Below are 12929 nucleotides of genomic sequence, written 5' to 3'. Positions count from 1 at the left end.
GGAGGTAGGTATGTCAGTGGCTTATTTAAATGATAGCCATGATTTAAGCCCACTGGAGAATGTATACCTCTGACATACTAAGTAGTAAGCTGACATAGGGTTTCGCATCACGTCATCTACTGTATCCCATTAAAGCCCCAACTGTGTGGGATAGGCTTATTAGTACATTATTAAATTATATGTAATAATGGCTCACTGTGGAATGGATAGTACACTTAAGTGCTCCTCTCAGTTGAGATGTTTGTGGCCATTAGAAACATCATGTTTGTGTCCAAGGACAACCTCTGTTATCCTTGGATTGATGTGAACAGATTTTGAACTTCCAACCGACGTAATGATCTTATGACCATTGACCATTACTACAATACACATATTCACAGATTGTATTGATGGCACATTTCATCTCAATTGTGGTAGCGCTCCTCTGTGTCATGGGATGCAGTTTTGATGCCACGCACAAAGATTGTTATGCATCAGCCATATGATCTATATTCAAACTATTCTACAGTATAATCAGCCAAGCTAAACTGAACTTTAAACTGCATCTCTATTGCCCTCAAATCACTAGTGCTTCAACTAGACATCTGTCTGGATTCACTCCCCTTGCTTTGAGTTATAGAACTACAGCTGTCAGTCCAATTCATATGAAGCGATATCAATTTGTGCTATGAGCGTGAAGATCTGATATTATGTCCTTGAGATGATCCAAAACTAGTTCTTGTAAATCAACTAAAGTTAAGTGGATTGTTATTGGGGGGGAAGTAAAATCAGTAAAATCAGAGTAAAATCTGCTGGCACTATAGTGCCTATATTTTTAAAGATGCTGGCTGCATCGGTTGTGTTTAATAGTTCCACTAAAGTTTAGTTGATTGCAATGAACAATTTCTCAAACACTGTAAATGCCAATGACCACCAAATTGATATGCATACATATTATGTGCTAACTTCTAGCCAAAGAAATAGTGAAATGTATCTGTTCCTCACATAGCTGGGGACGCCCTGGAGTGCTCTGAAACAAAACCTGCAAACAAAGGTGCTCAGTGGTGTATGAATGTATGGTCTCGTTTAATTGCATGTTATTGATCTGAACATACCAGCTCTGGCAGCAATGAGATGCGTCGTCCGGAAGGGATCTTTGGAGGTGAGCACCAGGTTTTTACCGATCTTGGCCCCCAGCGCCTTGGCGTGGTAGTACTCCCGCGTCCGATCCATGGGGTAGTTGGTGGGGTACAGGCCGCTGAACACAATGGTCGCTCCCTTCAGTGTCCGGCTTTTCAGCTCTGGAACGATCTTGCGGATGTCGGGCGTCTCGCCGCCCTCCGTCTCAAGGAAGGCCACGTAGCGGCCGTAGTACTCCCTGTGGATCCTAGCCAGCACTTCCTCCAGGTAGATCAGGTGATCGTCCCGGTCGCAGTCGCCTTCCTCCTCCTCTTCCTCCTCATCCTCCATACTCTGGTCCAAGGACTCCTCGCCCATGGTTACCCCAGAAACTTCACTGTTCTGGGATTCGGTCTCCGCCTCCCTCCTGTCTGAGCAGCCGTTCCCCAGCTCAGGATCTGGGAGGACAACTCCAGAAGGCTCGCCCAAGTCCGTGTTGTTCTCCCCTCCCTCGCCCGTTCCTTTACTGTCCCCTTCCCCAACCCCATCTTCCTCGGCTGCGGGCTCCTGCGGCAGGACTTTGGCTGCAGGCTCCTGCGGCAGGCCTTCTTGCCCGGACGTCCGACATCGGCCAGACTTCCCCTCACTGCTGCTCTCTGATGGAGGAGGCTTCTCACTGCTGCTCTCTGATGGAGGAGGCTTATCACTGCTGCTCTCTGATGGAGGAGGCTTATCACTGCTGCTCTCTGATGGAGGAGGCTTCTCCGAGTCGTTATCGCTGTCGCTCGATAGGTCAAAGTCCAGGTTGTTGGCCTCGTGGCACTGCGGGGAGGAATTCGCTCCGTCCGGTGACTCCACTGTCGCCGACGTCCCGCTGCTCTCGTCTCCCTTGGTATCCGATACGGTGCTCGCCTGTGGTTCTCTCGACCCCGTCCCCGATTCCACCTCAGCCTCTGGCCCTTTACCCTGGGCCTTCTCGGCCTCTTCCACCTCCGAGGGATGTGTCCGTTCATTCGCCACAACTCCCTGAGCCGAGGAGGGCGCCGTTGTGCAGTCCTCTTTCCCGCCACTGTTGTGGTCCTTCCCCTTTTTCCTGAGTCCGTTATTGTGCTCCTCTGCTCCAGACGTCCCTGCCACCTCCGTGCCTTCCGGAGGCCGACCACCAGCTGCAACACAATCAAGGTTAATCACAAGGGCTGCATGATTGTTTTCGCATATAACACTGATATCAAGTCATATGCTGTTGTTGGAGACATGATTCCTGCTTTTCATCATCGTGAGCTACAATGGATGAAAGGATGGGTGCATGCGTGCGTGGGTGCATGCGTGCCAGTCATTATGTTCGGCTGCTATGTGCGTGTGTTTGACATTGTCTCTGTGTATACAGGTTTGATGTGAGTGGTGTACCTTTCTTGGCCATCTGAGCTTCCCGTGACCCCGGTGGAGCGTTGATGTCACCTGTGCCCTGGAAGTAGATGTATTTCTTCACAGTGATGAGGTTGGGTGCAAACTTCCACACATCCTCTCGGTCATCTATTATACAGACCATTGAATCCCCACAAGGGAAAAGATTCCTGTCAACCGAAACAGTAGCAAAACAATTGGCCTTTATTGACAGCTGTCCAGCGTTCCCTTTGTGGCAGTATGCAGCGATGATGAATCAGCACCAGGTTAGAATGGGCCCTGATAATGTCAATCACTATTTCATCATGAAAATGGGTGGAAATGACAGGGACATGCCAATTTTAGATGCATGAGCAATTATGTACTGTATACATTACTTTTCTTATTTAGAATCCAATTGAATTGCCAATATATAAGTTGGATTAAGCAACAAAAAGAATATTAGGTTTAGAATCTTATATTGGCCACTTTTTCGGGGTGATTCATAGCACAGTAGATCAGGTGTCGTGTCTGTTCGTATGTAGAAGCAATATGAGATCTCTATTCCCCATGCTGGTCTACCAGCTTGCATTAATGACATTTCCAGACAGGAAATATCCATGGGACAAATGGCTTTGGAGAGACTAAAAAGGGACCAAATAAATTCACCAATGCCAGTCGCTATAATATCAAATCCACAATTGTTTTGTTCATCGTTCGTTGCCCAATCTCCAAAATATAAATGAATTATATAGAAGTAGATACAGCAAAGAATGTAAATGATGTGTGTAGTTGTTGTTGTTCAGGAGTTAGTCACTGATGTTACATTTTACACTTACGTGTTTGTCTTCTGCATTTTTGGGAGCTATTACTGTAATACGGTGCCGGGGAACAGTTAAGGGTTAAGTGTTTGTCTTCTGCATTGTTGGGAGCCATTACTGTAATATGGTGCCGGGGAACAGTTAAGGGTTAAGTGTTTGTCTTCTGCATTTTTGGGAGCTATTACTGTAATACGGTGCCGGGGAACAGTTAAGGGTTAAGTGTTTGTCTTCTGCATTGTTGGGAGCCATTACTGTAATATGGTGCCGGGGAACAGTTAAGGGTTAAGTGTTTGTCTTCTGCATTGTTGGGAGCTATTACTGTAATACGGTGCCGGGGAACAGTTAAGGGTTAAGTGTTTGTCTTCTGCATTGTTGGGAGCTATTACTGTAATACGGTGCCGGGGAACAGTTAAGGGTTAAGTGTTTGTCTTCTGCATTGTTGGGAGCCATTACTGTAATATGGTGCCGGGGAACAGTTAAGGGTTAAGTGTTTGTCTTCTGCATTGTTGGGAGCTATTACTGTAATACGGTGCCGGGGAACAGTTAAGGGTTAAGTGTTTGTCTTCTGCATTGTTGGGAGCTATTACTGTAATACAGTGCCGGGGAACAGTTAAGGGTTAAGTGTCTTGCTCAGGGACACTTGGACACACAGAATGGGCGGGCCCAGGGGCAAAGCAGTGACCTTACCATTCCCAGGTGGCCTCTCTATCCGCTCAGCTATGCCAATAGATTAGATACAAGATGTGGCTAGTGTTGCAAAGCACTTTCCCTTCCCTTTCTTTCCCTCTTTCTGAAAACTGACATGCCCAAAATAGGGACAGAACAGCTGCATAATAATACCAATTTAAAACAAATAATTTGTATATAATAATAAACAATTCTATCGGTCTGGCTTCTGTTATAAATGAATAAAAATAGTCCATACCCGTTTGGGGATATGACATAACCAATGCCTACCTCTCTCTACTGCCCCCCTCTCTACACCATACAGTGAGATCTCCTCTAACCTTTAGCTCCTCTTTCACCAGCCTTTTTGGTTTAGTTTGATTCGCGGGACATTGTTCTGTTTGTGCGGGTCAGACGGTCCAATTTCGGGACTATCCTGCGAGATATCTATCTATCTACCATATCTATCATCTAGCCTTCCATGTTTGTCTTGAATTAGATGCCTACCTAAGATTCCCCGTCTTGGAGAAAGGGTCGATACACTCGTCTCTGGACAGGATCCGATGAGAGAAGAGTTTCTTTTCAGGATCTAAAAAACCTTGAATGGAACGGAGAAAAAAAACCAAATAATTTCTTCTCTGCATGGTTGTTGACTAACCATCATTTATAAAACCTGTGTGAAAGAAGACTTAAACTGGCGATTTAAAACATACTAATTTACTAAAGTAATAAAACCTGTGTTTGTGACTTGGCAGGAACGAACATTTTTAACGCTACTCAGCAAAGCTACTCAGCAGCCCATGAAGTAATAGAATCAACCCCACCTTTACCAGCTGCATTATTTAAATGAAAAAATTAAAATGTGACACTAGTTGCAATAAAAATATAATACGATGTCATATGGGCCATTCTTCAATGAATATATATGGCAATACTTTCAAACTTTTACCGTACATTTTTGAATTAAGGATTTTTAACAGTATATTTTACATTGTGGTTTTAAGTAAAGAAAGATGAGTCATTCTTCCACCATTGTTATCCAACTGCTCTGATGACCTCTATACACTATGTCCGGGCTACATAAAAAAGAAAAGTCCAATTCAAACTGCATTAAAGATTCATTATACTGGGGCACATAACAGTTCTGGACTGGCGCTGGTTCTCCTTTATAAGCTTCCAGTTTGCAGTCTGAATAACAAGAAGTTGTCAAAGAAGAAAAATGCATGAACTCCAAATCTCCAATATAATGCCAGTTGCACCAATAATATGTTCTCCTCTGTGAGCAACACAGAAGAAAATGTAACACTTTGTATACTACCAGCTATCAACCAAAAGATGGTTTGGGTTATTTACTTAGGCAGGTGGTAGTACAATTAGTCCTTCTTTATGAGCAACTATGACCTATTATTAGACCAGTGGTTATCAAACATTTTAAAATCAAGGAACCCTTAAATGATATGTATTTGGCTACAGACTTTTGTGCCAGAGTCAGGGTTATGAGAACGAAGATTTACCAACATTTTCTGAAAACAACAGATCTACATAACAAGCTTGTGTGTCGCATTGAAACGTTTAGTGAGCTTGTAGATCGGCAATTTTCGAATAGCCGAAGGATTAAATAGAGCGTAAGAGTTAAACTGCTCCTCATTTAGCTGATTTGCCTTGAGGCCCCTCAAGGAACCCTGGGGTTCCCCAGACCCCTCTTTTGAAGACAAATTGGTTACTCTGACCCGATAGCTACTGAGACATATTGGCCACCATCACAGCAGCTTAGCCAAAAAGAAAAAAACTATTTATTTTATAACCAGCTCCTTTCTATCCTTTAAGCTTGTATACTTCTGTAATAGCCATGGCTACTGTAACATACAATTTCCCCCACGGGATTCAATCAAATTAATTTAATCTAAACCATAGGCATACATCTCCCCCTTTTGGTCACACACAGGCAGTGCAACAATGATAAATATTTGGCTTCAAAAACTTTAAATAGCTTTTGACTATTTGAACCCCAGTGTCCCCATTCTGGGGAGAACATACGACGCAAATAGCAGATCTACAACCTCACTTTTAGATCGGCTATTTCCGGAGAGTGTATAGGGGGGAAACTACTGTAAGTATATAGGTTTTAAAGGGTGATGTTATACAATTTGCAAACGGTCTGCTACATCTTGCTATTAAGCAGGCTATGTGCACCAAACAAATTAACAGTGGCTGTCGTCTAAAGAAATGCCCTCACATGAAAAAGTATCAATGACAACAATACCTGCAATGGTGTGTGCATAAAGACGGCTTCCAAATGTGAACACGTGTAGCTCATAGAGTTTGGCGATTTTCTCCAGGAATTCCTTGCAGTGTGGGCGAAGCCGCGTGTGGAGCATAGGCTCCCCTCGTCCGAGCTGGAAGTGGAAAATCCCCTGTGGAATAATGTAAGAAAGATATTACATGAATACATTGGCATAACAAATTAATGTGGAGAGGAATTAATACAAATGAAGCGTTTGAGTCCTAGAAAAGCAGCACTGGACAAAAGCAACTCTTGTAAAACAAAGTACAATTTCTAATGTGGTTTCTGAAGTGTCCACGGCCAACCTATTAGGAAAAAAATGTCCAATTGTATCATGACTATGAGCATTAGTGAGGACCATCATTTTATATGAAGATAGGTTGAAAATGAGTAATAGTGTGGTACGAGGTGTACTTCCGTAGCATTTCTTTGCTAAAATAGATTTTCTTTGCTGTGTTGGATTTTATAGTGACCAAACTGTTAGAAAATGATGGGGTTCAAATTTTCCCGACCCCCATCCCTTTATAGTATGCCAGACAATTAATATCCGATTTTCATAATATTAGGGTTGTTTTTGTAGGTTTTAAAATATTCTAAGTTGCTACTTTTAAAGTAGCGGACTCATCTCAGTACTCATGAGTCCATAGAACCCCATTGTGAACCTGGACATTTTGAGTACCCTAAAGTTTTATGTTACCACACTATAAAGTCATCCTTTAAGTTTCTTAAAATGTTTTCTTTTGCAAAGGAAATATTTGCACATCCACTTAATGCAGGTGTGTCAATATTTGAATACAACTGATGGTGCTGAGAAAGATTGCAGGATTTTTGTTAATTTGAGAATTATAATCATCATCATGTAAAATAAAACCTGACTAAATGAAACACCACCACAACAACAAAAGTAACCAATAATTTAAAGAATAAGACAGTAATAACAGTGGCTTCCCAATCATGGATCTCTGATGACAGTATGTACAGTATGACATCACAGGGCCTGAAATAAAAATTGAGCTTAACTAAGGCACTACTGTCCATCTCAGATTGCATTTCAAGAAGGCACAAGGCAGACAGATTACATTAAATGGCAAAAGACATCATTCAATGACATCACACAATGTCATCATCACAACCATGGGCTTGGTTCTGACATCATGGACCCATCAGCTTATAAGTGACCAAAGTCACAAGTACAGTACACACTGGCCTCTGATCCTGAGGATTATCAATACTTTGTTCTTGAGGAGTAACAATACCCTTTAAGAATCTCCAATCCTGGGGGCAGGTTTAAGAGCGAAGCGGAAGACAATTTGAGAATTCATGATGAATCTGCGAAAGCTTATCATGTGCTTCGCACTGCTAGTGCTTTGCGTGATACACGCCATCGGTAAACCAATAATGAAGAAGGAACACCGGGTTTACCACGAACGCCCACTTAGTAGCCAAGAGCATGACGACTCGAAGAACTTTGAGTACGACCATGATGCCTTTCTGGGGAAGGAAGAAGCTAAGACCTTTGACCGTCTCGTGCCAGAGGAGAGCAAGAACAGACTCGGCATGCTGGTGGAGCGGATAGATGAGGACAAGGATGGTTATGTGACTGTGGAGGAGATGCGGAAGTGGATCAAACAAGTTCAGAATAGATGGATGTATGAAGACATGGGCCGACAGTTGAAGTCCTACGACCTCGACGGTGATGGCCTGGTGTCCTGGGAGGAGTACGAAAACGTCACATCATTCAAATACCATAAGTATGTTGACGCCGAGCACAAAAATGCTTCCTTTCAGACGGTTGCTCGTGATGAGAGGAGGTTTAAAAAGGCTGACCTGGATGCGGACATGAAACTCAACATGGAGGAGTTCACTGCCTTCCTTCACCCTGAGCAGTATGACCATATGCAAGACCTTCTAGTGCTGGAAACATTAGAAGACGTTGATAAGAACAGGGATGGAAAGATTGACGTGGATGAGTACATAGGTGACATGTACAAGTACGTAGGTGACCAGGAGGGGGATCCTGCCGAGCACGAGTGGCTGAAGACGGCAAAGTCTCACTTCATAGAGTTCAGAGACAAGAACAAAGATGGGATACTGGACATGGAGGAGATCAGAGACTGGATCCTGCCCAACACCGACTACGCAGGGGCAGAGGCCAAGCACCTTGTCCACATGTCGGACGCAGACAGGGACGGGCGTCTGACCAAGGCAGAGATCATGAATAAGTATAACCTGTTCGTAGGCAGCATGGCGACTGACTTCGGCCAGGCCCTGCAGCATCGACACGATGAGTTCTAATGCTGGCACATCTTAGGCTACTTCGGTGAGATGAGATGAGGCCATCTCCAGTAATGATTTATGAATGATTTATTTATTTTTTGGAGCGCCAAAGCTTTTTGTTTGTTTGTCTGCCCTTTGTCTAGTGCCTGGGTGCTGCAAAGGTTGTGCATGGACTCTCTCTCCTTAGTCACATCTTGGTCTTCCCCATAGTAACACTTGGCCACTGGTAAAAAGAGACAAGATACAGAAACAACATAAGAAAGGGGCGATCCGATTGATCTGATTGTCAGAGCAGTGTTTCCCAACTTTGGGTCCCATCAACTGGAAATGTTTACTTGAAACCAACAGTTTTTCCCCCCGTCCCTTCATGTGGATATGTTCCTCTCCTCTTCACGTTCCCTGTGGAGCTGACGTGTGGATTATACCTGTAAGGTTTTTTTGCATAGGGGTCAGGGTAAAAGTCACCTTGACTAGTTCAGCGAAAGGAGTCTATTAGTGGCTCTGCGTCCAGGAAACCATTTTTATTTTATTAGTGTGGTTGCCTAAAGGCAAGCAGATATTGTTATTGCACTGCAAGTCGTTTAAAATTGTGCAATACTCTCTATTCTTCTTTCTGATTGGCCAGCAATTTGATACTCTTCCCAAGGCTTTTGTGCACTTTGCCCTCAACTGATTGGACAGTATACGATGACAACCCAACTCAATGAAACTCTTGATGTCACACATTTGCCTATAATAGTGTGGTTTCCTATTGCCATAATAATCATGTGACTTGTCCATGTACATGCATGGAATGGGACAAGAATGCAGTTTTGTGTGTTTGGTCTGGACAAGTTTCCTCGGTCTGGAGTCACCTTAAGAGTTCAGGCTGAAGCAGGATGGAGTAGATTACCTTATTGGACAGGCGCTGACAATGTTGCTCAGTGGTGTGGATGAGTGTCTGGTCCAGATCTACCATTAAGACCAGCTTCTTGTTCTTATGCAGTCTCTTCTGGTCCTCCCTGCCAAGCTCCTCTGCTTGCTGGAATGGTGAGAGTGACATGGGTCAGTAAGCATAGCTCCAATAATATGTATCTAGTACAGATCTATATTCTATAAGCCATGAGCCACGGCATAAGCCACTGTCTTATGCTTTGTTCGCACCGGCAGAAGCTGGAAAAATAAGGCACAATTAAATTATTTTGAAGCAGCTTTTCTTTCAGAAAGTGGGCGTGTTCAAGGCACCCGGTCACACTCAACTCGCAGCTGTGGTGCTCTTGAGACGAGACGGAAAATAGTCAGTCTGAACAGGTGCGCCTTTTTGTAAATGTAAAATAGCAGAATAGGAGAAATAAGTCTATATTTAGTTACTTCATAACCTATTTATGGATAATTAAATAATATAATGTTGGTAAACATGCTGCTAAATAACCTAAGGAGGCGTCTGTAGCCCGACGGTTCCCCCCTTGTCTAGTATGTCTACCCACCGCTCATGCTGTTCTCATCTCGGGAGAAGAGGAGACCGCCTCTGCTCCTCTCCGATCTCCTCTCCCCCACGGCCCCAGTGCAATGACCTCACCACTGACTGTGCTTCTCACTGCCAGAAATGACCTTGACGCAAACTTAATGCCGATATGAAACTTGGGTAACATACTTTGACTTTCATTACTTAATTAATAAATAACCATTATCACCGCGGCAGCCCGGGGGGTGATGGCCGGGTCTTTTTCTCCCGTGCTCGCCAATTCCTTCTTCAGCAAAACATTTCCACAAGGGGGTGTGTTCACTGATAAGTGGGCTGTGGGCAGGGTATATATATTACCTGCTTCAACCACTGACCTCGGGGGGTGGAAGAAGTGGGTATTAATCGTGGGTTGGTCACACAATGTGCATTGCAACCAATGTATTCCTGATATAAAGGTAATTATTTAATTGAAATAAATTATGCTGTTGCCCGGCGATTGTAAACAGTGGCTCGCTCTCACACATGGTCAGTCTGTGTGTTTAGCCCACTCCACGGTCAGCCTCTATTGGAAACAGCTGACGGGGCTGCTGCGGTCGGAGGTTTTCTGCTCTTGTTGAATGAGCTAAGCCCCACCTCCTCAGACCACGCTGTGCTCCGATTGGCCAGAAGCAGTTTCTAAAAGCTTTAAGATAGAACAGAGACTGTAAAAGCTCTGTGAATGTTGAGTCCAGAGGAGAAATAAAGCAAGCTAGAAAAAAGAAAAAGCTTGTAATTGCAGGCTTCAAATTTCAAAACTAAAATGCTAGTACGCATAAAGATAACATGGACGCTAGAAGCAGCTTCTTGCTTCTAGCATCCTCTGTGTGAATGGGGCGTTAGTCTTGCAACTAGCAATTATTTTCTCTGATTATTCTAGCTATTATATTTTAGACTAGAGTAATCCATTATATATTTTATATATCAATGAATACAAACGAAATATATCGATAACCAATTATGCCATATTTTATGCTTTGTCATACAACTGTCACACAAGAATAATAATGAATTGCATTTTTATAGCGCTTTTCCAAGTGCTCAAAGCGCTTTACAATGGTTCATTCATTCATACATTGGGAGGTGAAACGGCGAACAGTCGACGCCAGCGTCCTCACTTCCCACATTCACACCAATGGTGGCAAGCTTACACCAACCGACTCATTGGAGGCAATGTAGGGTTCAGTGTCTTGCCCAAGGACACTTCGACATGTGGACAGGAGGAGCCGGGATTCGAACCGCCGACCCAGGGATCATTGGACAATCTGCTCTACCTCCTGAGCCATAGCCGATCTACAAGCTCACAATGCCTCACATTGTGATGCGTTGAGAATGTGTAGATCAAATTTTGGAGGTTTTTAAATAAAAAAATTCTAAATCTAAGGTTAAAGTACCGGTAACCAATTAAATGTATAAATTAAATTAACTGTTAAACACCAATTTCCATAGCCTGGCTACTAAGCCCAGGTGTTCCTAGACTCCCATGCCTCACCTCTGAGCTGACCATCAACTCAGGGACACTGTGCACCATGGAGACCGTTGCCGTGGAGATGGGTGCCTGCTGTCTCCCATTCCTGTTCTCAAGTCTGTGAGAGAAAAAGAGTAAAGCATTTAGTGGTTTGTGTTTTCTCTGGACCTTGAACATTTATTGTGATTGTGTAAAAAAGCAGCTCATTGTGAGGGCAACAACAAACATGCAGATTAAATTAGCAAGGCATGCCAGTGTTCACTGGCAGCTGGTTTGACTCAAACAGGCATGCTAGCCGTGGAAAGAATATCACCGTTGTTTATAGAGAATACCTGAGGTCCACAGCTTTTAACTGGCTGGGTATATTTCCACAATTGACATTGTTCAAAAAATGAATTCCAATGTAAGTTATTCTAACAAAATGTTGCCAGCATCCACATCAACGGGAGTCCATGTGCATTTTATCAACAGTGATTGCAGCACTCTTGAATTTATTTTCAAGCCATTACTTTGAAAAAAGAAAGGGAGGATTCCGCCCTCAGATCTGTGCAAAAACAGATTATGGACCTTCGTCAGGCATGGTGCCTGAGACAGATGTGCATGTAGAAGTAGAAAGTAGAATATTATACATAAGCCGTGGGCCATATAATTTAGTTTTCATAAGTGATTATGGGAAATTATTTCAGTTCTTCTGAGACATAACTGTCCCAGCTCTGTAAATTCACTGGCTGCGATTAGGTCCACAAATCGTGAACCCTCCTTTTTGAGAGGAAAGTTTAATGGAACCGTTATTGTATCATTTTCTATTATTTTACTCAATGTTTTGCTTCCATTGTGTTTAATTTAAAATGTTATAACAAAGATCAAGAACTGTTGATGACAAACGTTCATAATAACTGACATTTAATTGTATGATTGCCCCCCTTACTGTACTGAAAACTAACCAAACTGTAGCTTCAAACCCGAAAACAAAACTGATATGTTAGGGCGTTTTCACACGCAAAGTTCGCTTAGAAGGTCCGGATCAAGGACCAAGGACCAAATATTAGCATTAGGCGGTTCGAATCCCGGCTCCTCCTGTCCACATGTCGAAGTGTCCTTGGGCAAGACACTGGACTTTGTAAAGCGTACCAAATATGTAAACAAACCAAACATGTCCGCCTTGTCCGGTGTGAAAGTGCCCTTAGTGTACTGTCACACCCCTACTGCAAGAAGCTCAATCATCTACATATCACACCTGCAAAATGAGAATGGTGTGTGTGAGTGTGTGAGTGCGTGTGCGTGGGTGTGTACTTACTGAGTCAGATCCTGGCCACATTCAGCACACAGTCCCTTCATTACTATGGGGTGGTTGCATTCTTCTATTCTGACAATGACACCCCTAAAGAGAAGAAACACATTAGTTGACATTTTTACAATCCAGGATTTAGGTGAAACCTGACATATAACGGG

At 43.3% G+C, this 12929-nt stretch overlaps 2 protein-coding genes across 2 annotated transcripts in view; one reads left to right on the top strand and one right to left on the bottom strand.

The window, feature by feature from the left end:
• The window catches only part of ctdp1 (CTD (carboxy-terminal domain, RNA polymerase II, polypeptide A) phosphatase, subunit 1), a 94227-nt gene that overhangs the window by 76309 nt on the left and 4989 nt on the right, over nucleotides 1-12929 (bottom strand). Inside the window, exons 3-9 of the mRNA XM_080787461.1 lie at nucleotides 12775-12858; nucleotides 11502-11595; nucleotides 9422-9550; nucleotides 6232-6382; nucleotides 4476-4566; nucleotides 2506-2672; nucleotides 1095-2264 (exon numbers count right to left, since the gene is read on the bottom strand). Coding sequence (XP_080643587.1) covers nucleotides 1095-2264; nucleotides 2506-2672; nucleotides 4476-4566; nucleotides 6232-6382; nucleotides 9422-9550; nucleotides 11502-11595; nucleotides 12775-12858 — 1886 coding nt within the window. The remainder of the gene's footprint in view (nucleotides 1-1094; nucleotides 2265-2505; nucleotides 2673-4475; nucleotides 4567-6231; nucleotides 6383-9421; nucleotides 9551-11501; nucleotides 11596-12774; nucleotides 12859-12929) is intronic.
• LOC308331354 (calumenin-B-like) lies at nucleotides 7576-8547 on the top strand (the record flags this gene model as incomplete). The annotated part of the gene is made up of 1 exon (XM_080786769.1): nucleotides 7576-8547. The coding sequence occupies one exon, from the start codon at nucleotides 7576-7578 to the stop codon at nucleotides 8545-8547; it is 972 nt and encodes a 323-aa protein (XP_080642895.1).

This window comes from Protomyctophum bolini, assembly GCF_963924005.1.
Source record: "Protomyctophum bolini genome assembly, chromosome: 17".
NCBI lineage: Eukaryota > Metazoa > Chordata > Actinopteri > Myctophiformes > Myctophidae > Protomyctophum > Protomyctophum bolini.
Note: the sequence above shows the minus strand (reverse complement) of the source record. Positions and strands in the feature narration are given on the sequence as shown.